This window comes from Ursus maritimus, unplaced genomic scaffold (genome assembly GCF_017311325.1).
Source record: "Ursus maritimus isolate PB19 unplaced genomic scaffold, ASM1731132v1 scaffold_1, whole genome shotgun sequence".
Lineage (NCBI taxonomy): Eukaryota > Metazoa > Chordata > Mammalia > Carnivora > Ursidae > Ursus > Ursus maritimus.
The window spans coordinates 90,537,588-90,564,575 of NW_024423343.1; the positions used below are offsets into that span (position 1 = coordinate 90,537,588).

The 26,988-nt window shown below is 39.8% G+C and overlaps 2 protein-coding genes across 2 annotated transcripts in view; one reads left to right on the top strand and one right to left on the bottom strand.

The window, feature by feature from the left end:
- The window catches only part of LCT (lactase), a 53,686-nt gene extending 46,108 nt beyond the window's left edge, over positions 1-7,578 (top strand). Inside the window, exons 17-19 of the mRNA XM_040636831.1 lie at positions 956-1,179; positions 2,001-2,228; positions 2,820-7,578. Of these exons, the coding sequence (XP_040492765.1) occupies positions 956-1,179; positions 2,001-2,228; positions 2,820-3,040 (673 nt within the window). The 3' untranslated portion in view covers positions 3,041-7,578. The remainder of the gene's footprint in view (positions 1-955; positions 1,180-2,000; positions 2,229-2,819) is intronic.
- The window catches only part of UBXN4 (UBX domain protein 4), a 48,797-nt gene continuing 29,304 nt past the window's right edge, over positions 7,496-26,988 (bottom strand). Inside the window, exons 9-13 of the mRNA XM_008695859.2 lie at positions 25,195-25,322; positions 20,843-20,945; positions 18,267-18,398; positions 17,126-17,325; positions 7,496-8,154 (exon numbers count right to left, since the gene is read on the bottom strand). Coding sequence (XP_008694081.1) covers positions 8,016-8,154; positions 17,126-17,325; positions 18,267-18,398; positions 20,843-20,945; positions 25,195-25,322 — 702 coding nt within the window. The 3' untranslated portion in view covers positions 7,496-8,015. The remainder of the gene's footprint in view (positions 8,155-17,125; positions 17,326-18,266; positions 18,399-20,842; positions 20,946-25,194; positions 25,323-26,988) is intronic.

The window sequence follows — 26,988 nt, forward strand, 5'->3', positions numbered from 1 at the left end:
GTAAGACTTTTTTTTTTCTGAAGGATTTGGACATTAAGATCTAAATAATTGGTTCTTATTTGAAATGTATGACTCTGCAGAGAAAGATAAATACCATATGATCTCACTCATATGGGAAATTTAAGAAGGAAAACAGATGAACATACGGGAAGGGGAGAAAAAGAAAGGAGAGAGAAACCAACCACAGGAGACTCTTAACGATCGAGAACAAACTGAGGGTTGGTGGAGGGGAGGTGGGTGGGGATGGGCTGCATGAGTGATGGGTATTAAGGAGGGCAATTGTGGTGATGAGCACTGGGTGTTTTATGTAAGTGACAAATCACTGAATATTACTCTAGAAACCAATTCTGTAAGTTAAGCAAAATTAAAAAAAAAAAAAAAAGATGATTCTGGAGACGTTCAAGTTTCTGTGCTTCCCCCAGGAGGTGCTTCTCTGGCACAAGCTGTTGCCCTCCCCTGGTCTATCGCTGGAGAGAAGCAGGATCTTGGGCTCTTAAAGCAGGTCCCAGCCTATCTGCTCCCTGTCCTCACACAAATGGGGGCCCCAACCACTGGTGCCTGTGGCCACACCTCTGGTGTTGACTAGATGTTGTTGACGCAGGGAAGCCCGTTCTCTCCTGACACAGCACTCAGATCCTACTGGAGACTGTGATCAGGGAATCCCAGAGCCTTTCACAGCCTTTGGAGGGATCAGTCCATGAGTAAAGCCATTCATCTGTAGAGGTGCACAGAGAGAGCTCAGGTGGCCTGTCACAGCTACCCCAGCATTGAGCAGCACAACTAGAACTAATGAAAAGAGAATGTGAGGCAACCTGACTCTTTGCGGTTAGTCATGACTGTCAAGTCTAGACTAAACCTAAGGCTTTTCCTAGGATAAATCCTGCTTTGTGTTTTGTGCAAAGGGCCTCTAGGGATTTACAAATTAAGACCTAATCTCTGGTGTTTGCACCTGTAGGGGAGTTGCCTCCATCGCAGATCGCTCTTGGCCCGACTCTGGTTCCTTCTGGCTGAAGATGACACCATTTGGCTTCAGGAAGATACTGAACTGGTTGAAGGAGGAGTACAACAACCCCCCAATTTATATAACAGAGAATGGAGTGTCCCAACGGGGAGAAACGGACCTCAATGACACCCTCAGGATCTACTACCTCCGCAGTTACATCAACGAAGCCCTGAAAGGTAGGACAGGCCCATCCCTTACTCCATGTGCACCTTTCACCACCAGAAACGCCTGCTAATGTCTCCAGTTAGGGGAATACTGTATCCACGAGACCCCACCATGAGAAAGAGGTGGCTTCTCACTTCTGTTGGGTTTAAGCTTTTGAGGCTGCACTCTGAGTCTTTTCCTTCCTAGATGTAAGTTCAGCAAACAACCCCAGTTGCCTGATGATAGAGTGAGACCTGAATTCCTGGCCAGAGTCATCTGCTCTGCGGGATCATTCCTGATGTCTGATGTCCCTGACCAGCAGCGGCCTGCTGAAGGCAGGAGCTAGGAGGAGGAGATGCAGGCTGTGGGGGCTGTCTGTAGGGTCTTTTGTTCCTCAAGCGGAAATTTGAGACCCTCAGCTCAGCAGAACCCTCTGGGATGGGATTAGGACAAGGGACTCTAATGCTAAGTGGAAGAGTGAGTGCTGCAGCAGCAGAAAGAAACGGTTAGAAAGTCCTAGTCCAGTGAAAATCTTTTCCAAGGGGCACTTATTCTCCTTTGGAAGAAGCATTAGCGCTCTAAGGCGCTCCCCAAGACTGGTATGCCAACATGTGGAGACAGGACTGCAGGTGACTCAGCAGGATTAATGTAGTCTACGAATGTTCCTGATTCCCATCCAGGACTGAGCCTTTCTAGGAAAATGCTGATGGCTCTAAGTCCATCCACAGAGGACCCTTCACCTGCAAGCGGGGACTGGGAGAGCTGCAGGCAGCCGCGGCTTCTGGAGGCTGGGCGGAATGGGCTCTTTAATAAAACAAAGGAAGCTCACACTGTAGCCTCTGCATTTGGGCAGCTGTGCAAGATAAGGTGGACCTTCGAGGATACACGGTTTGGAGTGTGATGGACAACTTTGAGTGGGCCACAGGCTTCGCAGAGCGGTTTGGTCTGCATTTTGTGAACTACACGGACCCTTCTCTGCCAAGAATCCCAAAAGCATCAGCCAAGTTCTTCGCCTCGATAGCCCGGTGCAACGGCTTCCCTGACCCTGCTGCGGGGCCACACCCTTGTCTCCAGCCAGAAGGTGAGAGGTGGCTCTGGGAGGGACTAAAGCCAGAGAATGAGAGGGGCCTTTTCAGTCTATTTTCTTCTAGTTTATTCCCCTCCTCTCTGCCTTTCCAATATTTATTTTCATTCATTCATTCAACCAAAATATCTTTGAATGCTCCATTCTTAAGATGAACCAAGGGAACCGAAGATTAATGTTACATCTAGAAACTAGGCCCTGGTCTGGGAAGAGCAAGTCTAGATTCTTGTCCCAGCCCCACCACTAACTCTGCAACCTGAGGCAAGAAACCAGGCACGTGCCTTCAGGTGGACATAAGGATCTAACACAATGACTGCAGACACAGTGCTTGGCAAGATGTAATGGGCCTAAGATCTGAATGACTGAAAAGCATAAATTACTACAGAAAAGAGGTAATTATCCACTTTACTCCAACTACTTCATTCAGAGGTTCAGTAACTCCGTGAAAGGGATGCATCCTGTCATCAGCTCAGCAATGAGCTCGCGCTGGATGCCCGTGTCACTCTAGTCCAAGGAGTATCGGTTAACGTGGATCTGCTAACTACACCTGTGCGAGTGCATAAACTGCCCTCTGTCTTCCTCTCCTAGGTGCTGGACCTACAGTCAGCCCCATGCGAAAGGAGGAGGTGTGGTTCCTGGGGTTAGCACTAGGTGTGACAGAAGCCCAGACAGCTTTGTATGTACTCTTTTCTCTCGCGATTCTCGGCGTCTGTTGTGTGACATTTTTGTCATACAAGTACCGTAAGCACTCCAAGCAAGGGAAAACACAAGCAGGCCAACAGGAATTGAGCACTATTTCTGCATTCTGACCCACAAGTTACCACTTGCTCCAGTTCTGCAAAACAAGCCTAGTTTGCCTGTACACCTTCACTGCCCACAAACTCCTTAGGATCATCTGCCCATGCCAGATTTCTTCATAAAGGCCTTCTGCGCTGTAGGACTATATGAATCTTGAAGTCTCGTCTCTAATTAAAATGGAAATACGTCTTGTCCCAGTATCAGGAATTCATGAGAGCACTGGAAGATCCTGCACCTGGCTCTTGTGGAAATGTGCAAGTACTGACCTCATCGGGTGGTTCTATGAGCCACTTAACCGGGCTCTTTTAAGGTTCAGAGGCTTTGTAGGTGGAAATATGAGTAAAAACCATAGCAATCCTTTTTATAAGACATCAACTCCACTGTGTAGATGGACTGCATTGTCATCTCCTGCCCTCTCTTCAAACTGCTTCCCAGCCTCAGACCTTATGTTGCTTAGAAAAGAAAAATGATACTGTGAGCTATGTCCTATAGCCTATGGCTGCTTCTCCTTGAGAAGGTAGGTTCCCAAGAATTTATGCAGTCACACAAGCCCTCTGGGGCTTCTAAGCTTTTCCACCAGACCCATGCTTTCTGCTTACATTACATATTCCCTGGGCAGAGATACCCTACCACCCAAAGAGAGATGACCTCTGAATGATCCTTTATTCCCCTCATAGCCACCTTTTATATCCTTCCTAACTTCCCCCTGCCCAGGATGACTTCAAAGGCCCATGTAATCTGCCCTTGGTTCACTTAGCTTATTTCTCTTCTTTCTCTCTCAATTTGTGGTAATTCTGAACCTCGTGTAAGCCCTTGACTATCCCCTCTTCGTGTTTTTGCAAATACAATTCTTCTCCCTAGGATGCCCCTTCTTCCGAAAATGCCTTCGAATCTCAGCTCAAACAATGCACTTTCCTCTCTGCATAGCTTCCCCTGAATTCCCCAAAACATTCCTTCCTCTACTTTGCTCATAAATACCCCCTATTACAGCTTGTCCATATTATACTGGAAGTATATATTTCTCTACTATCAGCCTCTTGAGGATAAAGGACCACATCTGTCTCCAGCAAGCACAGGAGACAGGGCACAGAAAGCACACCTGCTCCTTTTGTGTGTTTATTCACAAAACACATTCAGAGTAGTGGTGGGAGCACAGAAAGATGATGTGGTCTTTATCAATTCCCCTCAATGTGCTAATAATAATAATAAGACAATCTCAGTGTAGAATACTTAAAAACTTATTTCTAGATATCAGGGAGAATGTTATTTAAAAATAAAGAGTAGTTTTCAGCTAGATTTAAAAGAGTGATCATCAGGTGCCTGGCTGGCTGGGTTGGTGGAGCATGTGACTCTTAACCACAGGGTCATGAGTCTGAGCCCCACATGTGGCATGGAGTTTACTTAAAATAAAATTAAATGATTATGCTTGAAATTTTGTTTCTTGCAGGCATTCCTTACCTGAATTTGTTGTATCTGTAGAAAATTCCTATCAAATGTTTCACTGCTGGGGGCCCCAACCTGACAATTTATGGTATAGAAGCATTTTCCTCCATCAACAGATGGAAAAGTTTGTCAGATGGGGGTAAGGGTAGTTCTGAAACTAAGAGAAAGACAGTATTGTAAGTTGTCAATTACATCTAAATCTCAAAATTCAATGTAACTTTTTTGAGGAGGGGGGCATAGACTGATATAAAGTTTCACATTAAATAAACCTGTAGGAAGAGCCAGAACAATCTGGGCAAAAAAAAAGAAAAAGCATTATAGAGCTAGTTATAAAAAAAAATAGCTTGGTAGCAGGGAGAGAAAAGAAAGATTAACAAAAGGGAAGACTACACATAAACAACTACATATGGGCATAAAGGACAGGGCAAAGGTGGCATGCCAAATTAGGGGGACAGACAGAGTAGTCCATAAATGGTGGTGGGTCAAGAGGTTAGCTCCTGAGGATGTTAGCCACAGGGAAGGGAGCCAGATCCCATCCCAGGATACTAGACTTAAATGTAAAAGAAATGAAACCATGAGAATACTAGGACGGAAGGGTGGATTTTTTAAAATTAATTTTCAAAGAGAAGTATTTATAAGCAAGACTACGACCCAGAGGCCATAAAGAAAAACACTGATAAATCTGATCACACAAATACTGTGGCAAAAAATTACTGTCAACATACTCATCAAAAGATAAACAGGGAGAAAATATTTATAGCATATGCTAGACAAAGGGCTAAATTTCTTTATGTACATGGAATTCTTATATATCAATAAAGATGAAAAAAATAAAAATTGGCAAATACAGGCAGTTCTCAAAATAAACTGAAATGACCAGTAATATTAAAAGACACTCAACGACATTCGTGATCAATACAATGCATATAAAATGCATACAATTTTTCATCTACCACTGACAAAGATGAAAAAATGTAACAGTGTTGGTAAGAATATGGGGAAATCACCATTCTGAGACCTGCTGGTGGGAGAGTAAATTCATAAAGCCTTTAGAGGCAACAGTCTGGCAACAGCATTTATAATCCAAACTGCAAACAAACACTCCATGACTCAGTTATACAAACATAGCCTACTGTACATGTACTATATATTTTCACAGCTAAGAAGATACTGTCCCAAAGATGTTCGGTATAGCAGTATTTCTAATAGAAAAACAAAAACAAGCGGGGGGAAAAAAAAACCCTGTAATAACTAATGGATGCCACCAGAGAACAGATTAAGTTGGGGTACATTTATCAAGTAAAATGTTACACAGCCATTAATAAGAATGAGGTAGCTATGTGTTGACAGGGAAAGATCTTCAAGACTGTGTAAGTAAAAAACAAGATGCAGAGCAGTATATATAATATGATCGTATTTAAAAAATATCACATATTGGCTTATATATGTGTAACATTTTCTGAAGATTACAAAAGAAACTGTTACTAGAGGTTACTCTGGAGTTACCTCTGGGGTAAGATGCAAGGAAAGAGACTTATTTTCATTTCACAGCCTTCTATGTTGTTTTGAATTTTTTACCAAGTATACTTTTTAAATTATAAAACAGAGGAGGGATCCTCCTACTCAGATTGTGAACATTCTTTTATGTACGTTTCTCTGAAATCTAATTTTTTTCAAGCAAACAAACGAGGTACTCCAAGTTTCTGCAAGCATATTTCTAATAGTTATTAGCAGGGTCACACCCATTTGAAAGGTTTGGGGTTTTTTTAAATCACATATTGCTGTATTTTTCAAGATTATAATCCTTTACTTAAATGGGATGCTTGGTGAAAATTTTTCTTTTCCAAACTCACTTTTTAAATTATGCAAGTAATATGATCATTGCAGAAAAGTGGGAAAACCAATTAGGTGCAAAAAGAACTAAAAGAACAAATAACCATCTTACCATTGTTAATGTTTGGTTGTTTTCTTTACGTTAATACAGGTACTATCTATATATAAAATGTGTTTACAAAGCTGAGATCATACTGTACCTACAACTCTGTATTCTGCTTTTTTCCCCCTAAACACATAACAGGTAGTCAATGAAAACATGTTAAACTGAATTGATAAATTAGTATTGTACCATTTCTCCTCATCAAAAGTTAATTATTTCTGCAGAAGGCATTTGGTTGGTATAAGACTTAACGAGTATGTTTGTACCTAAACTTTGTGTACATTTATGATCATTCCTTAGAAAAAATGATCAAGGAGTTTGAAACATTTAAGGTTGCTGATGTTTTCTGGAAAGAGTATACCAGTCTTCACTCTTACCAACATCATAGCCTGGCTGTTTCCTTGCCAACATTATTAGCATTTTTAAAAATCGTTATTTCATAGGTGAAAAACAGAAAGTTTGCTCTGAGAAAATTTCCTCTTCCCGTTACAAAATTGAGTCAGTCTATAAGGTCACTCAAAAATGCTATCTTCCAATCTAAAAATGGAAGGTTAAAAGAGGAACTGTCAAGCTTACTCTTTCTCAAACATTACAAGTTAGTGGTCTCCATTACCAAAACAAAGGAATGAAGTATCATGTAAGTCGGGTTAAGAATCTCTTTAAAATTCTTAAGAATAACCAAATGAGCAGAAGGCATATCTTTATTCCATACTTCCTGTCCTACCTACAGGTACTTTAGGTCTTTGAAAGGTGACTGTCCAGAGCAAAACTTCAGGATAAAGGTGACGGAGAACTAGCTGTAACTCAGCAGCTGTTTTGCATCTGAGGAGAACAAAGACCATACATAACATTATGCAAACAAAGTGATGCCTCACTGACTTAGGACAGACAGCAACATAGCATCCATGTATGTCAGGAAACATCTTCCTTCAGTGATATGTCAAGTAGGGCGGTCACAGCTACTTTCCTGAGATAGCTCCAGGGCAGTACTGGGGGGAAAAAATCAAACAAATGACCTCAACAGAGCCCTGTGCAACAAAAAGATACTAGGATAAGAAAACTCAAAGCAAAACTAAGATCATTTCGATTTTTGGAAAAGATTTTTTATTCAGTGTTTAAGATTAAAAACTACAAGATATTGCTTGCAGCTGATGAGCAAAAAGAGAAAAGTTAAACATAAATTATCATCTGATTGGCTGGTTAAAAATGCTCTCAGAGTCAAATTACTCCGTGACATACCAGTTACTTTGTGTGGACTTCAGAGTTCTGGAGCAAAACAGCTCTAAACAAAACGTGTCATCTGAGAGCATGGGGCTAATAAGTATATGAGATACTGAGTAACAAAGCTGATAAAGGGGCGCTGTGGCGGACCTTTTGATTCTTTTAGGCTTCTAGCAATTGGTTACCATATGCAAGGACCTAGCGGCCAGTTATCTCATCTCTTGAGTTGTCTGAGGAGTTAAACAACTTTAACCCACTAAGCAGGAATAAAGAGACTTTATAGACCAGCTGGAAAACAAAAAAGCAGTCCCACTTCTCCAGTAGAGTTTTAGTTGCGTTAAATCATAAGGGAAACAATGATTATTGCACATACTGTACTTGTCACACTACATCTGTTGAGTAGAATTTCCATTCCAGGTGTTGTTTTCATCTTCACCGTCATCTTGAGTCCTCAATCTGTAGATCTTCCCCTCCTTCTTAAAGTCTTCCCCCCGTTTCTCCAGCACTCTTTTCCTGACTGGGTCCCTGATGTAAGAAGAGAAGGAGAAAAGAGAAGGCGACAAAAAGTGAAAACAGCAGTAATACAAAGCTGTTTCCTTTACACTTCGTCAGGACAGACAGCTGTACTTCATGGAGGGGCCAGGGGAGATACTCGTATCTCCTAACATGGCACAAGACTATACACATTTTTGGCAGTTTAACTTCATCTGTTCTCCAAGCCAAACCAGCCCAGTCACTGCTCCATTTCCATGAATCTCTTAATGACTTTCTAAGCTTTAGGAGAATGAGGCCATCTGCTAACCAATCTTTCATTATTTAACAAACTGATTTATCTACTAAAGCATCTATAACTTACACAGCACCCTAGAGTTTATCCAAGCTCCATTCCTAGCCTAATTTACAGAAATCATCAATTTTTAATCCTTTCATAATCTGTAAGAAGGATTGATTTATATAAAAACTATTAAGAACAAACAGACTGATGGAGTCCAAGATGGCAGAGGAGTAGGAGACCTAAATTTCGTCTTGTCCCAGGAACTCAGCTAAACAGCTATCAAATCATTCTGAACACCTGCGAACTCAACAGGGGATCGAAGACGACTAGTGGCAACTCTGCGAACAGAAAAGTGACCACTTTCTGCAAGGTAGAAGGTGCAGAGAAGTGAATCCAAGGTGATATACGGGAAGAGAGACCACAGGGGAAGGGAGCCTCCGTCAGCTGGCTACCAGCAGGTGATAGAGCAGCGGTACACAAAATCGGAACTTTTAGAAGTCGGCTCCGGTGAGGGACGTCACTCTGGTGGCTAAGCAGGGGGGTGGAACCCTCAGTGGGACAGTAGGGTCTCAGGACTCTCGGGGTCACAGGAAGACCCGAGGTGCCTAAGTGCAGCAGAGCTCCCAGGTATCAGAGTGGGTAAGCCAGCCGCAGAGTGAGCCCAGGAGTGGGCTCTCAGCTCGGGGTTGAGATAAACCATGATCTGCAGCACAGCTGGGCCCCTGCTCTTTGAGCTCTTCGAGCAGGGGCCCAACAAGCAGCAGATCTGGGGAGACTCCCCTTCCTCCCCCGGGAAGAGTGGCATGGGAGCACACCGTAGGACTCTGCTGGGTTTGAGACTCCAAACGGGGTCGTGTGCCAGAGACAGAAACGCTCAGTCACAGGCCGGGTGAGCACAGAGTACAGTCAGAGACCAGGGAGACAAGAGTGACTGACTGCTTTTCCCTGAGGGCGCACTGAGGAGTGGGGCCCTGAGCCCTCGGCTCCTCCAGGGTCAGAAATTGGGAGGCCACCATGTTCAAATTTTCATCCACTGAGGCTGCACGGAAAGCCTTCAAGGAACAAAAGCTACCAAGAGCAAACTGGAGCAGATTACTTAGCCTGGCCCCTGGCAAGGGCGGTACAATTCATCCTGGAGCAAAGACATTTGTAGAATCAATGCAACAGCCCCTCCCCCAGAATATCAGCAAGAACATCCAGCCAAGACCAAGTTCATTGATCAATGGGAACTGCAAAACTCTAGTGCTAGGGGAACACAGAACTCATGGCTTTTTCCCCATGATTCTTCAACTTTAATTTTAAAAAATTAAAAAAAAAATTTTTTTCAACCAACTTATCAATTCCTTTCTTAAAATCTTTAATTTTCATTTTTACAGTCATATTCTATCCCTTCATTATATTTAACCTTATTTTTGTATATATATGTTTTTTGTTCTTTAAAATTTTGGGATGCAGTTTCTTCTAACAGACCAAAATACACCCAAAATCTAGTGTATGGCTATGTTCTATTCATCAGCCTGATCATATTCTCACCCCCCCCAACCCTGGTTTCAGGTCTCTTCTGATTTGTTTAGTGCATATTTCTCTAGGGTTGTGGTTGCCCTTTGAGTATTTTGTTCTCTTGTTCATCTATTCTTCTCTGGACAGAATGACAAGATAGAAAAACTCACCTCAAAAAGAGAACAAGAGGCAGTACTGACTGCCAGGGACTTACCCGATATGGGCATTAGTAAGATGTCAGAACTAGAGTTCAGAATAACGATTATAAAGATACTATCTGGGCTTGAAAAAAGCATAGAAGACACTAGAGAATCCCTTTCTGGAGAAATAAAAGAACCAAAATCTAACCAAGTCGAAATCAAAGAGGCTATTAATGAGGTGCAATAAAAAATGGAGGCTCTAACTGCTAGGATAAATAAGGCAGAAGAGATAATTAGTGATACAGAAGAACAAATGATGGAGAATAAAGAAGCTGAGAAAAAGAGAGATAAACTACTAGATCACCAGGGGGGAATTCAAGAGATAATTGATACCATAAAGCTAAACAATATTAGAAAAATTGGGATCCCAGAAGAAGAAAAAAAAGGGCAGGAGGGCAGAAGGTATACTGGAGCCAATTATAGTGGAGAACTTCCCTAATTTGGGAAAGGAAACAGGCATCAAAATTCAGGAGGCACAAGGAACTCCTGTCAAAATCAATAAAAATAGGTCAATACCCTGACATCTAATTGTAAAACTTATAAATCTCAGAGACAAAGAGAAAATCCTGAAAGCAGCTCAGGACAAGAGGTCTGTAACCTATAACAGTAGAAACATTACATTGGCAGCAGACCTATCCACAGAGACCTAGCAGGCCAGAAAGGACTAGCATGATATATTCAGGGTACTAAACAAGAAAAATATGCAGCCAAGAATACTTTACCCAGCTAGGCTGTCACTGAAAACAGAAGGAGTGATAAAAAGCTTCTAGGATAAAACAGAAACTAAAAGAATTTGTGATCACCAAACCAGCCCTACGAGAAATATTGAAAGGGGTTCTCTAAGCAAAGAGAGAGCCCAAAAGTAACACAGACCAGAAAGGAACAGAGACAATATAAAGTAACAGTCACCTTATAGGCAATACAATAGCACTAAACTCGTATCTTTCAATAGTTACCCTGAATGTAAATGGGCTAAATGCCCCAATCAAAAGATATGGGGTATCAGATTGGATAAAAAAGCAAGACCCATAGACAGGCTGTCTGAAAGAGACTCATTTTAGACCCAAAGACACCTCCAGATTGAAAGTGAGGGGGTGGAAACCCATTTATCATGTAATGAACATTAAAAGAAAGCTGGGGTGGCGATCTTTATATCAGACAAGTAAAATTTTAAAACCAAAGACTATAATAAGAGATGAGGAAGGACACTATATCATAATTAAAGGGTCTAACCAGCAAGAAGATCTAACAATTGTAAATATTTATGCCCCTAACATGGGAGCAGCCAATTATATAAGCCAGTTAATAACAAAATCAAAGAAACACATTGACAATAATACAATAATAGTAGGGGACTTTAACACCCCACTCACTGCAATGGACAGATCATCTAAGCATAAGATCAACAAGGAAACAAGGGCTTTGAATGGCACACTGGACCAGATGGACTTCACAAATATATTCAGAACATTCCATCCCAAAGCAACAGAATATGCATTCTTCTCTAGGGCACATGGAACATTCTCCAGAATAGATCACATCCTGGGTCACAAATCAGGTCTCAACCGGTACCAAAAGACTGGGATCATTCCCTGCATATTTTTGGACCACAATGCTTTGAAACTGGAACTCAATCACAAGAGGAAAGTTGGAAAGAACTCAAATACATGGAGGCTAAAGAGCATCCTACTAAAGAATGAGTGGGTCAACCAGAAAATTAAAGAATTAAAAAAAATTCATGGAAACAAATGAAAATGAAAACACATCTGTTCAAAATCTTTGGCATGTAGCAAAGGTGGTCCTAAGAGGGAAGATATAACACTACAAGCCCTTCCCAAGAAACAAGAAAGGTCTCAAATACACAACCTAACCCTACACCTAAAGGAGCTGGAGAAAGAATAGCAAATAAAGCCCAAACCCAGCAGGAGAAGAGAAATAATAAAGACTAGAGCAGAAATCAATGAAATAGAAACCAAAAGAACAGCAGAACAGATCAAGGAAACTAGGAGCTGGTTCTTTGAAATAATTAATAAGATTGATAAAACCCCGGGCCAGACTTACCAAAAGAAAAGAGCAAGGACCCAATTAATAAAATCATGAATGAAAGAGAGATCACAACCAATACTGAAGAAATACACAAAATTATAAGAACATATTATGAGCAACTACATGCCAACAAATTAGACAACATGGAAGAAATGGATGCACTCCTAGAGACATATAAACTACCAAAACGGAACCAGGAAGAAATAGAAAACCTGAACAGACCCACAACCAGCAGGAGATCTGAAGCACTAATCAAAAATCTCCCAACAAACAAAAGCCCAGGGCTAGATGTCTTCCCAGGGGAATTCTACCAAACGTTTAAAGAAGAATTAATACCTATTCTTCTGAAACTGTTCCAAAAAAATAGGAATGGAAGGAAAACTTCAAAACTCTTTTTATGAGGCCAGCATTACCTTGATCCCAAAACCAGACAAAGACCCCACCAAAAGGGAGAATTACAGACCAATATCCCTGACGAACATGGATGTAAAGATTCTCACTAAATTACTAGCCAATAGGATCCAACAGTACATTAAAAGGATTATTCACCACGACCAAGAGTGATTATTCCTGGGCTGCAAGCGTGGTTCAACATCTGCAAATCAATCAATGTGATACACTACATTAATAAAACAAAGGACAAGAACCATATGATCCTTTCAATAGATGCAGAAAAAACATCTGACAAAGCACAGCATCCTTACTTGATTAAAACTCTTCACCATGTAGGAATAAAGGGTACATAACTCAATATCATAAAAGCCATCTATGAAAAAAACACAGCAAATATCATTCTCAATGGGGAAAACTGAGAGCTTTTCCCCCAAGGGCAGGAACACAGCAGGGATGTCCACTATTACCACTGCTGTTCAACATAGTACTAGAAGTCCTAGCCTCAGCAATCAGACAACAACAACAAAAAAATAAAAGGCATCTGAATCAGCAAAGAAGTCAAACTCTCACTCTTCACAGAAGATATGATACTTTATGTGGAAAATGCACAAGACTCCACCCCAAAACTGCCAGAACTCACACAAGAATTCAGTAAGGTGGCAAGATATAAAAGCAATGCACAGAAATCAGATGTATTTCTATATACCAACGAGACAGAAGAAAAAGACATTAAAGAGTCGATCCCATTTACAATTGCACCCAAAACCGTAAGATACCTAGGAATAAATCTAACCAAAAAGGCAAAGGCTCTCTACTCAGAAAACTATAAAATACTCATGAAAGAAACTGAGAAAAGACACGAAGAAATGGGAAAACGTTCCACGCTCATGGGTTGGAAGAACAACTATTGTTAAAATGTCTATGCTACGTAGAGCAATCTACACATTCAATGCAATCCCTATCAAAATACCATCAATTTTTTTCACAGAACTTGAACAAATAATCCTAAAATTTGTATGGAACCAGAAAGACCCCGAATAGCGAGAGGAATGTTGAAAAAGAAAACCAAAGCTGGTGGCATCACAATTACAGACTTCAAGCTCTATTACAAAGCTGTAATCATCAAGACAGTATGGTACTGGCACAAAAACAGACACATAGATCAATGGAACAGAATATAGAACTCAGAAATGGACCCTCAACTCTATGGCCAACTAATCTTCAACAAAGCAGGAAAGACTATGCAACAGATAAAAGTCTCTTCAACAAATGGTGCTGGGAAAATTGGACAGCCACATGCAGAAGAATGAAACTGGACCATTTCTTTACACCATACACAAAAATAGACTCAAAATGGATGAAAGACCTAAACGTGAGACAGGAATCCATCAAAATCCTTGAGAATACAGGCAGCAACCTCTTCGACCTCAGTCGCAACTTATTCCTAGACATGTCACGAAAGGCAAGGGAAACAAAGCCAAAAATGAACTACTGCGGGGCGCCTGGGTGGCACAGCGGTTAAGCGTCTGCCTTCGGCTCAGGGCGTGATCCCGGCGTTATGGGATCGAGCCCCACATCAGGCTCCTCTGCTATGAGCCTGCTTCTTCCTCTCCCACTCCCCCTGATTGTGTTCCCTCTCTCGCTGGCTGTCTCTCTCTCTGTCAAATAAATAAATAAAATCTTTAAAAAAAAAAAAAAAATGAACTACTGCGACTTCATCAAGATAAAAAGCTTTTGCACAGCAAACAGTCAACAAAACCAAAAGACAACCGACAGAAATGGAGAAGATATTTGCAAATGACATATCAAATAAAGAGCTAGCATCCAAAATCTATAAAGAACTTATCAAATTCAACACCCAAAGAACAAATAATCCAATCAAGAAATGAGAAGACATGAACAGACATTTCTGCAAAGAAGACATCGAATGGCCAACAGACACATGAAAAAGTGCTCAATATCACTCGGCATCAGGGAAATACAAATCAAAAGCACAATGAGATACCACCTCACACCAGTCAGAATGGCTAAAATTAACAAGTCAGGAAATGACAGATGTTGGCAAGGATGCAGAGAAAGGGGAACCCTCCTACACTGTTGGTGGGAATGCAAGCTGGTGCAGCCACTCTGGAAAACAGTATGGAGGTTCCTCAAAAAGTGGAAAATAGAGCTACCCTATGACCCAGCAATTGCACTACTGGGTACTTACCCAAAGATACAAAGGTAGTGATCCACAGGGACACCTGCACCCCAATGTTTATAGCAGCAATGTCCACAATAGCCAAACTATGGAAAGAGCCAGGTGTCCATCGACAGATGAATGGATAAAGAAGATGTAGTATACACATACATACACACACACACACACACACACACACACACACACACAAACACGAATAGTACACAGCCATCAAAAAATGAAATCTTGCCAGTTGCAACGATATGGATAGAACTAGAAGGTATTACGCTAAGCGAAATAAGTCAATCAAGAGAAAGACAATTATCATATGATCTCACTGATATGCGGAATTTGAAAAACGAGGCAGAGGGTCATAGGGGAAAAGAGGAAAAAATGAAACAAGAAGAAACCAGAGAGGGAGACAAACCGTAAGAGACTCCTAATCTCAGGAAACAAACTGAGGGTTGCTGGAGGAGAGGGGGGTGAGGCTGGGTGATAGACACTGGGGAGGGCTTGTGTTGTGGTGAGTGCTGTGTATTGTGTAAGACTGATGAATCACAGACCTATACCCCTGAAACAAATAATACATTATATGTTAATAATTTAAAGAAAGAAAGAAAAAAAAAGTTAACTCATGCAATAATCTGGTTAAAACAAGGGACAGATGCAAATCTAGTAATAGGAAGATCAATTGGATTATTCCAATGATTCTGGTGAGAAATTATGAGATCTTTGACTAAGGCAGTGGAAAGGAATGAAAATATATTTTGGAGATTAAATCTGTGAAACTTTGACAGATTAGATATAGAAGGTAAGGAAAAAGGGAGAAAAAGTTGAGTATGAATTTTATTTGAGTGACTAAATGAATAGATTTAGAATAGAAAGGAAAAGGTCTGTAGGAAAATATGTTTTATTGTCCAATGAATAAATGTATTTCATAAATGACACTGGAAAAAAAAAAAGAACAAACAGTCTTTCAGCATCTGCAAATGGAAAGGAAAACGGGTGAAATTTAAGCTAATACATTCTCCAATGGTCGGGGGGGGGGGCCAACAGTGGAACACAAAGCTTTGCTCTCAAGATATACATTCATTCATCCTTTGCCGCAACCCAGTATCTCTTCCCTTACTTGAAAGAAGTTTTAAAAGCCCACACAGCAGGGCGCCTGGTTGGCTCAGTCAGAAGAGCTTGTGACTCTTGGTCTCAGGGTCGTGAGCTTGAGCCCCACGTTGGGGGTAGTTTATTAATTAAAAAAATAATAATACTAAAAAAAAAAAAAACCCACACAGCAAGCTATGCTATGTAACAGTAATTCAGAATTAAATGCTTCTACCCATTGCTCAGTACGAGTTCTAAAATTCAGCACTAACAAGACCTAGTTTGAATGCTGTTCCCAGTATAGAGAATTTCTCTGTATGTACTAAGTAGATGTACTAAGTAATGTACTAAGCATAAGTAATAAGTAATGTACTAAGGATATGACTGGTCTTCCTAATAGTTACAAAAGAAACCAAGATAAAGGCTAAATCAGCTCAGTCACAATATCCACTAAATCTTCATCTAGAGAGTCAATAGGATATAAGACTAAGGACTTTCCTTACTGATGGCAGACAGAGGCAAGGATTTTAATTACTTATCACAAAGGATTGGTGTATGTGCTATAATAGGTATTAATGGCTCAACAGTGCTTAAAAACAAGAGATATATATTATAATAAATCGTGCTATTATTTAATTAGAAAAAGCCACAATCCCACCTTCCAGGAAAATACTTCCCATTAACATGTTTTAAATATGCAGACTCTTAACAGAAGTATGAGCTAAAATCATTGGTGTTGTTTAGAATTACCATTCTAACCTTGGCCATCTGCAATAAGAGAAGACCTTTTGTTTAAGGGACTAGTGTAAAATAACACTCTGAAGAAGGCACCATTTTCAAATGAATATCCAGTTTTCTCAGTTTGGTCTTTCTCTAAATGAAGAAAGGAAGAAGACAGGAAGCAGATCAAAGAGCTACCAGGGATTAAAATTATCTAAAGCCCAGTGACACCTCCAAAAAAAATGTACGCAAGATAACTGTGAGAAATTAATTAAATGAAATATCTTGATGGACAAAACATGGTTAGCAAGAAAGATACTACTATTTAGACCAAGCAAAAAAATCTGATAAGGAGAAGTCAATAAATAATAAAACCAGCAGAAGTGATATTGATTTTTGTGGAGTAGGTTCTAGAAAGGTGGTTGAGAAAACTCAGGTAGTGAGCTTCCCAGGAGAGATGACAGAGTAAAATTTCAGAACATTTAAGTTTTTTCCCTTAAAGTACCCATAACAAAATGTTCATTTTGAGTAAGGCATTGGGCATTACTAACACATTCTGCATATGGGGAAAACACAAACAGATACCTTTTTTCTGAGTTGCTAGATGCTGCAAGGTTTGAGGACTCCGATGCTGCTGCTCTCACGGAGGTCTGTGCAGGAGGGTTACTAAATAGGAAGTTGCTAATCAATCTCCAGATGGCAAGGAATGGGTAAAGGACTGTCCCCAACAATGTCCAAAAGTCTCCACTGGAAGAATGTACCATGGATGTAGTTGGTCTTCCTGCCTAAAAATTAAGAAATGAACCTCAATAAAGGCTACAGGAGCCCAATCACATCACACTCAAGGTTCTGAATGAATCTTTTATCTAGAAAACAAAGTCCTATTGACTTTAGTTTACTGCAAGAAGGTAAAATTACCATCTTCTGCTGTTTTTCAGGTGTATATTTTATATAAACCTCTGGGACCTCTAGGAGCTCTATTTTTTAAAGGAGTAATCATAACACACTGAAACAGTAGTTCTTGGTGAAATGAACCAATTATTTTTAAGAGAAACCTTTTCTAATGAAATTAACAACTTTGGTAAGAAAAGTCTTCCCTGCTTATTAAAAAACAGGTAACGGTTTCAAAACCTCAGTGAATACAAATTAATCCTGATTACTGGAAGGCTAATTGTTTTAGGTGTGGGGCTCTAGTTCAGAACCAGGAAAACATTCCTAATCAAAATACAGAAGACCCAGGCTCTCCATCTCTGGCACTTAGGGGAGGCCTTGGCAAAGTCATTTTAAACTTTCTGAGCCTCTTCATTAGAGATTAAAATATTGTAGGATCAAATGTGATGAGTATGTTTAAAAATCAATATTACTTTTATGTTAAAATCTTTTTTTAAAAACTTGGTAAACAGTAGCGTTGTACATAAATAAAGGACACTAAAATTAGACCAATACTGTGCATTTCTTATTTTCTTCTCTTACTGGTCATTTTTGTACATGAAAATAGGTGAGAAAAAAAGGTGAAAATTAAAATATCTATTTAGTGCCTAATTAGCAATACAAATATAAAATGCACAGGATAATGGAACAATAAGTTAATCTAATATTTTTGGACAATCTGAATTTAATTATCCACAGTACATGTTTCACCTTCCCTTCCACTGATTTTAAGAAATGATCAAGAGTAGAACAAACAGGATTGTAAAGATAGAAAAAAAAATACGTATATACATACTGGCAACAGTACCACTGAAGCACTTGGGGCAAGTTCCAAATCCAACAATTTCTTTTTATAATCTTCTTTGGTAAATTCCCTCCGCGGAAACATGGTTGCTAGTGAAAAATTACCGTAAGTGTTGCCAACAGTCTGTAACATAACAAGTTTTAAAACCTTACAAAGGTGTTTAAACTAAGACATTACACACCCAAATGCATCTAAAACAACTGCTTTAATTCAAACTGCCTTAATTTTAAAGTTCATTCAGGGGCTCAGTCAGTTAAGCATTTGACTCTTGGTTTTGGGTCATGATCTCAGGTTTGAGATCCAGCCCTGTGTCAGGCCCTACTCAGAGCAGACTCTGGTCCAGATCCTCTCTCCCTCTCCCTCTGCCTGTGCCCAAACCCACACATGCTCTCGCTCTCAAAATAAATAAAATCTTGAGGGGAAAAAAAAAAAAGTTGGGACGCTTGGGTGGCTCAGTCAGTTAAGTGGCTGCCTTCAGCTCAGATCATGATCTCAGGGTCCTGGGATCCAGTCCCGCACAGGGCTCCCTGCTCAGCGGGGAGCCTGCTTCTCCCTCTGCCTGCCACTCCCCCTGCTTGTACGCTCTCTCTCTCTGACAAATAAGTAAATAAATAAAATCTTAACAAATAATAATAAAATAAAAAATAGAAAGTTCATTCAAATGTGAACTCACAAAACCTTTATAAAAACTTTGTGCTTCAAAAAGTAGCTCAAAGCTACCAAATCCAAATAGTACCTAAAAGTTTTCACAACCCAAAATGACCACAAAATAGCAAGATTATAGTTCCTAAAACCATCTAAATAAACTGAATAAAAATGAACAGTTGTGTATCTCTTTCGAATATTCCTGCAGTTTGCCATTAGTTTTTACTATACTTTGGCAAACTTCTATTACTATCTCTCCGATACACATCTGGATTATAGTCCAGAACTTTCCTCATACATAAAATATCAGGAGTTTCATGTCTTCCTTGTCTCAAAAAAGTAAATTGCCCATAGTCAATCCATGCTACACACACAATCTCAGATCCAGGAACCTACACTGGGCAGCATCACAATCACCTTCATAATTTTAAGTCACCTATACTTGTAAAATATTAGACAAGTGTTTCTCTCTCCCTAGAAGATTCCAAAAAACAGACTAACACTTGTTTTTTGTATTTTTTTTTTAACTGGAGGTCATATACATACCTCTCACTGTTCTTACTCTAACATGAGGATGTATGAAAATACAAAATTAGGCTACTATGCTGAAATAAAGTTCTAATAGGACTGATGCGAATATCTTTTTCCTCAAGTGGCTTCCTCCTTCACTTACCTGTGGTAGAAGTGGTATGACTCAGGGCAGGAGTTAAGTATTCCCTTTTGGGAGGCCCTAAGTGGGGCTCCAAGGCAAAAGAAGAATAAAAGAGCTACTGGGGGGTGGTTCCACTGTAAGCTTAGGGAAAAAGAGTTCTTAAAAATGTTTTTACATTGCCAAGTCCAGCTCACCAGTGGAGGAAGGGAGACAGCTTTTTAGGGACCCTCTTGGGATCCGTAAGTGAGACAGCAGACTACATGGGGAGATGAGGTCCAGGGGAAAGATCTGAACCCTAATTTTAACCTTGAAAAGCTACATGAAACAAAGAGTGGGGCATAATGAACCCAGATCCTAAAGGACATCTAATGTGTAGAATCCTTTTTGAAAAAGGACTCATTCAGAGTATAAAAACTATAGGTGACCCTTGAACAACATGGGTGTGAACTGTGTGGGCCCACCTAGACATGGATTTGTTACAGTACAGCCCTATAAATGTATGCTCTCTTCCTTATGATTTTCTTAACATTCTCTTTTCTCTAGCTAACTTTATTGTAAGAATACAACATATAATACATATAATACACAAAATATGTGAATCAACTGTAACTGGTAAGGCTTCTGGTCAACACTAGGTTAGTAGTAGTTCAGTTTTTGCAGAATCGAAAATTATACATGGATTTTTGACGTGCAAGGGGATGGCAACCCTTAATACCCACACTGTTCAAGGGTCAACTGTAATGGGAAACTACTCATCTTATTTTCTAAGATATAAAATTTCATACCAACTCAGATTTTGAGTAAGGCCACATTCTGGAAGTAAATTCCTGAAGAAGATACTTGTTACCAAATAAAGATTACTGATCTTTAGGCTTGGCCACCTGGCAGATGGCAGGAAAATGGCCAGCCCAAAGTGACCTGCAAAAAATGTGAAGAAAGAGGAAAAAAAACTGCATCCTTTTATAGGCGACAATTCCCTCAGATTAGACCTTTGGAGAATCATTTGCAAAAGCAGTGAGAAAAGTTTCCAAAGCCTATTGTACGATATCAGCAAATCTCTATTTTTGTTTACAACAAACAGATGTGCTTCCCCTACGTGGCACTAATACATGATGGAAGCTCCATAGCAACCCAGAGCCGACTGGTGCTTCCCTCCTGGGCATAAGTCATGACTCACGCTCTACAAGTCCGGTCTGGAAATGTTCTCCTCCTCCATTTTAATGACCTATTCATCTACTTCACCACAACTCAAAACAAGACATAGATTTACCTGCGCAGCGAACTGTCTTGCTTCTTCTAGAGGAGCGTCAGAAGGGAACTGATTTGTAAAGGAAGAACCATCGGGAAGACGAAACTGAATTCTTGCAACAGTGCTACGAAAAAAGAAAATTAAAATCGGCATCTTTACCTCTACATATTCTCAAACAGTATCATTAAAAGAGAAAATGGAAGTGAAAAATGTGCAAAATAGATTTTTCCCACAATGTCAGACCTCTTCACTTATCATTTTTTAGTAACAGCTTTATAGAGATATAATTTACGTAACAAAATTCACCTTTTTATTTATTTTTTAAAAGATTTTAAAGTAATCTCTACATCCAAGGTGGGGCTCGAACTCACAACCCCAACAGAGACCGAGAGTTGCACACTCCACCGACTGCATTTTAATTCACCCTTTTAAAGCATACAATTAGGGGCGCCTGGGTGGTTCAGTTGGTTAGGCATCTTCCTTTGGCTCAGGTCATGATCCTGGGGTCCTGGTTCAAGCCCCACGTCAGGCTCCCTGCTCGGCAGGGGGCCTGCTTCTCCCTCTCCTCCTCACTCATGCTCTCTCTCGCTATCTCTCTCTCTCAAATAAATAAAGTCTTTACAAAAATAAAGCATACAATTTAGTGGTTTTTATTATAGTAATAGTTGTGCAACCATCGCCACTATTTAATTCCAAAACATTCTCATCATCCCAAAAAGAAACCCTGAACCCATCAGCAATTGCTCCCTACTCCTCCCTCACCTAGCCCTTTGGCAAGCACTAATCTACTTTCTGCCTCTAAGAATTTGCCTATTTCAGGCATTTCATATAATGGAACATAGAATGTGTGACTTTTTGGTAACTTGCTTTCATATAACATTATGTTTTCAAGGTTCATATCCATGTTGTAGCATGTGTCAGCACTTCATTCCTTTTAACTGCTGAATAATATTTATAATCCCATCAGCGGTGTAGGAGGGTGTCCACACCCTCGCCAAGATTTGTTATTGCTTTTTTAAGTTTAGGTATCCTGGAGGGCATTGAACTACTAGTATCTTATTGTGGTTTTGATTTAATTTTCCTAATGACTAAAAATGTTGAGTATCTTTTTATATGGCTTATTGACCATTTGTAGATCTTCTCTGGAGAAATGTCTATTTAAATCCTTTTCCCAAATTTAAAACTGGGTTGTTTGCTTTTTATTGGTAAGTTATTAAAGACTCCTTTTTGTATTCTGGATACAAGTCTCTCATCAGATATATGGTTTGCAAATATTTTCTCCAATTCTGGGGGCTATCTTCTCACTTTCTTGATGATGTCCCTTGAAACACAAAGATTTTAATTTTATGAAGTCCAACTTACCTATTGCTTTCTTTTGTTGCTTATGCTTTTGGTGTCATGTTTAAGAATCATTTTGCCTTTTCCAAGATCACAAGATTTTCTCGGTTTTTTCCTAAGAGTTTATACTTGAGGAAAGGGTTCAAATTCATTCTTTTGGATGTGTCCAAGCACCATTTGTTAAAGAGCCTATTCTTTCCCCATTGGATGACCCTGGTACCATTTTCAAAAATCAATCGATCATAAATGCATGGGTTTCTTTCTTTTTTCCCAAAGATTTTATTTATTATTTTAATTTTTAATTTAAATTTGATTTAGTTAACATACAGTATATTATTATTTTCAGGTGTAGAATTTAGTGATTCATCAGTTGCATAAAACACCCAGTGCTCACTACATCAAGTGACCTCCTTAATGCCCATCACCCAATTACCCCATCCCCTGACCCACCTCCCCTCCATATATAGTTTGTTCCCTATAGTTAAAAGTCTCTTATGGTTTCCTTCCCTTCCCCTATGTTTATCTGCTTTGTTTCTTAAATTCCACATGAGTGAAATCATATGGTATTTGTCTTTCTCTGACTAACTGATTTCACTTAGCATAATAACCTCTAGTTCCATGTTGGTAAGATTTCATTCTTTTTGATGGCTGAGTAATATTCCATTGCATATATACACCACATCTTCTTCTTTTTTTATTTATTTATTTGACAGAGAGAGAGAGAGAGACAGCCAGCGAGAGAGGGAACACAAACAGGGGGAGTGGGAGAGGAAGAAGCAGGCTCCCAGCAGAGGAGCCCGATGCGGGACTCGATCCCAGGACTCCAGGATCACGCCCTGAGCCGAAGGCAGATGCTTAACGACTGAGCCACCCAGGTGCCCCTATACCACATCTTCTTAATCCATTCACCTGTGGATGGACATCTGGGCTCCTTCCACAGTTTGGCTATTGTGGGTGGGCACTGCTGCTATAAACATTGGGGAAATGCATGGGTTTATTTCTGGAGACTCAATTCTACTGTGGTGATCCATACATTCATCCTTATGCCAATACCACATTGTCTGGGTCACTGTAGCTTTGTTTTAAAATTTAAAAAATCGGAGTCTCCCAACTTTGTTCTTTTTCCAGATAATTTTGACTATTCTGAGTCCCTTGCATTTCCGTATGAATTTTTATGCAAAAATTTTGGCAAATAAAATCACCTGGGATTTTAACAGGGACTGTGTTGAATCTACAGATCAGTTTGGGGAGTACTGCCATCTTTTTTTTCCTTTTTCTTTTCTTCTCTCAAGCCCCTTTTGTACTGCTACCTTAACAATATTAAGTCCTCTGATCTATGAACACAATGTCCTTCCATGTATTTATGTCTACTTTAATTCTTTCAAAATGTTTTCTAGTTCTCAGTATACGAGTCTTATACTTTCATTAAATATATTCTTAAGTATTTTATCACTCTTGGAAAATAGTTTTTAAAAAGTAGTTTTTACTCATGTTGTGAACTCTGTACTTTGTTGGTTGGTACTGCTTACAGAAGGGTTCATATAAACACTCACTGTCTCTCTTTGACTTCATCTTTCTGCTCCCTACATCCTTTGCTTATTCTCATATTCTGTGTCCCCCTTCCTCCACTAGTACCTATGCAACAAAAAGGGAAGGAGGGATTTATTTCCTCAAACTGTATCAACTTAATAAGGACTTAGAAATCATGATTATAAGATAAACGTGGTAAAAACTGAAAAAACAAACAAAATAAGTGGTAGTTTTTCTGGGGTGCCTGGCTGGCTCAGTTGGTGGAGCATGTGACTCTTGATTTTGGGGTTGTGAGTTTGAGCCCCAAATTGGGTATGGAGATTACTTAAAAATAAAATCTTAGAAAAAAAAAAAGTTTTTCTGATTACAAAAGTAATGCTTGTTAATTTTCCAATATAGAAAATACAGAAAAGTACAGGGGCATCTGGGTGACTGACTGACTTAACTGTCAGTTAAGCATCTGTCTTTGGCTCAGGTCATGATCTCAGGGTCCTGGGATCGAGCCCTGCATTGGGCTCCCTGCTTAGCGGGAAGTCGGCTTCTTCCTCTCTCTCTGACCCTACCCGCCCCCATTCATGCATGCATGCTTGCGCTTTCTCTCTCAAATAAATAAAATCTTAAAAAAAGAAAAAAGACAAGACAGAAAAGTACATAAAATATTAACCATAATCCAACTAGGACATACTAGAAACCTGTTATTTTTCTCTTACGACATATTTTTGTTTCAGGAACTGCCTTATCCCTGCCACCTGTCATTCATTCTGGTATAATTATCAGTAACATTTCCCCACCTCCTCACCACAGAAGTGGGTATGTCAACTCCCCCAACCAGGGAGCCAATTTAAGCAGACATAGGGATTGATCTGAAGGTGGCCATATTAGCCAAATAAAGCCAATGAGAATTCTCCCCACTTAATGATATAGGATTTGAGAAGGAGTTTTTCCTTTCTGGGATCAGGAGCTCAAGATCCTGAATGTGTCAAGAGGCCCTGGGTTCACCTGACAACATTATTATAAAAGTTTTTCTGAGAATGAAGCTAAAACAGAAAAAAAATACCCAAGAGATTAAAAAGAGAGAGAGAGAAAATGTTATCTTTTAAATCCCTGGATTTAGTTATATACCTCATCAAATCCATCAATGGAAATCCCAACTGCAGAGCCAATGGATTCCCTCTTTTGCTTAATCCTATCTGACCTGAGATTCTCACAACTAAAGAACCCTAATACATGTAAGATAACCACTATAATCATTTCAATGTATGTGTTTTCTGTCTTTTGAAAATAGACTTCTTGAGCCTTCTTTTAAAAGTGATTTATTTAGCACTGTTACCGTGTACACTCACATTCAATGACAAATACCACTGGCAACTGCCACACTGGTCATTATGTCCTCCTGGAACTACTTATTACAGCCCCAGCACACAACAGTGTTAAAAAGCAGCTCACAACCACTGTTCTCCTCAGCAGCTTTATACACACAGATAATTTAGAAAGAAATAAAGTACCTTCTTTCTCTTGCAGCAGAGTCCCTTTTGACTTCCATTTCTGCCTGTTTGGCCAGCAAAGCAGCAGCTTTAGCAGCTTCTACTTCTTCTTTTGTCTTTGCAAAACGAGCAGCTCTCTCTGCACGGTCCTTTAAAACAGGTATTAGACACTAATTATCTTTTACTGCTAGAATGATCTAGTATTTCTAAACACAAGGAACAAACACAAATGTATATGAGATTCCTTAAAGCCACCTGTAAACTTTATCACTCTGGATCTGGTATTTTTCAGTTTTATAAACTATCAGAGACCAGCCAGCTTTTCATTAAAAAAACAAGCACTTGTTTCTGGTGACTACTGTATCTCCAGAGCCTGGAAAAAGGTCTGGCATACAGTAGATGATCAACAAATATTTGTTGCATAAACAAATGAACAGGGGCGCCTGGGTGGCTTAGTCGTCAAGCATCTGCCTTCAGCTCAGGTCATGATCCCAGTGTTCTGGGATGAGCCGCGCATCGGGCTCCCTGCTCAGCGGGAAGCCTGCTTCTTCCTCTCCCACTCCCCCTGCTTGTGTTTCCTCTCTCGCTGCCTCTCTGTCAAATAAATAAATAAAATCTTAAAAAAAAAAAATGAACAACAATATTAAGGTAGAGATGGCTTTATGTATTACAACTGCTTAATTCTAAAAGCAGTTGTTGCAAAACCATCTTAACCTCCTAACTAATGTGTCTAAATCTTCTGAATGTCCCAAAAAAGAACACTTGTGACTACAGGAGAATGCTACATAACCAGTTCTAAGCTTTTTTTCTAGGGTTTTTTTTTTTAAAGAAAGGCAGACTGCCACATGCAGCACCTCATTCGGATGTGTGTGTCTTGGAAGCCTAACTACTCTACATTCTCCTACAAATGGATCTTGAGAGCTTGTTTGGAGGTTCTAGCAGGGGAGCGCAGCTTCAGAAAGGATACACATGGAGCAGTGAGGGAGGAAGGGGACACCCACCTAGCCAGCCAGATCATCTGAATCAACCCTGGCCATCAATGGCATGACAGATGTGGCAGCCAGATCACCCTCACATCCCTAGGAAATTTTTGAAAACTACCTTTTGACTACTGATAAAATTCATAACATAACACAGAGAAAAATTACTTTGAAAAAAATCATCTCAATTTTAATCTTCTATCAAATTTTTGTTTTAATTTCAGCATAATTAACATACATTGTTATATTAGTTTCAGGTGTACAATACAGTGACTCCCGTACATCACCTGGTGCTCATCTGACAAGTGCACTTCTTAATCCCTTTCACCTATTGTGCCCATCCCCCCCACCCACCTCCCCTCTGGTAACCATCAGTTTGTCCTCTATAGTAAAGAGTCTGTTTCTTGGTTTCTCTCTCTTTTTCCTTTCCTCATTTGTTTTGTTTCTTAAATTCCACATATGAGTGAAATCATATGAATCATATGAATCAGTCTTTCTTTGACTGACTTATTTCACTTAGCATAATATTCTCTACCTCCATCCAAGTTGTTGCAAATGGCAAGATTTCATTCATTTTATGGCTGAATAATATTCCATTGTATATATACACCATAACTTCTTTATCCAATCCCAATTTTTATTTTTTTTTTAGAGGGGGTGAGGGCAGAGGGAAAGGGAGAGCGAGCGTCTTAAGCAGGCTCCAAGCCCAGCATGGAGCCCAGCGTGGAGCTCAATCTCATAACCCTAAGATCATGACCCGAGCTGAAATCAAGAGTCAGCTACTTAAGTGACTGAGCCACCCAGGTGTGCCCCCAATTTTAATCTTAACTGTATT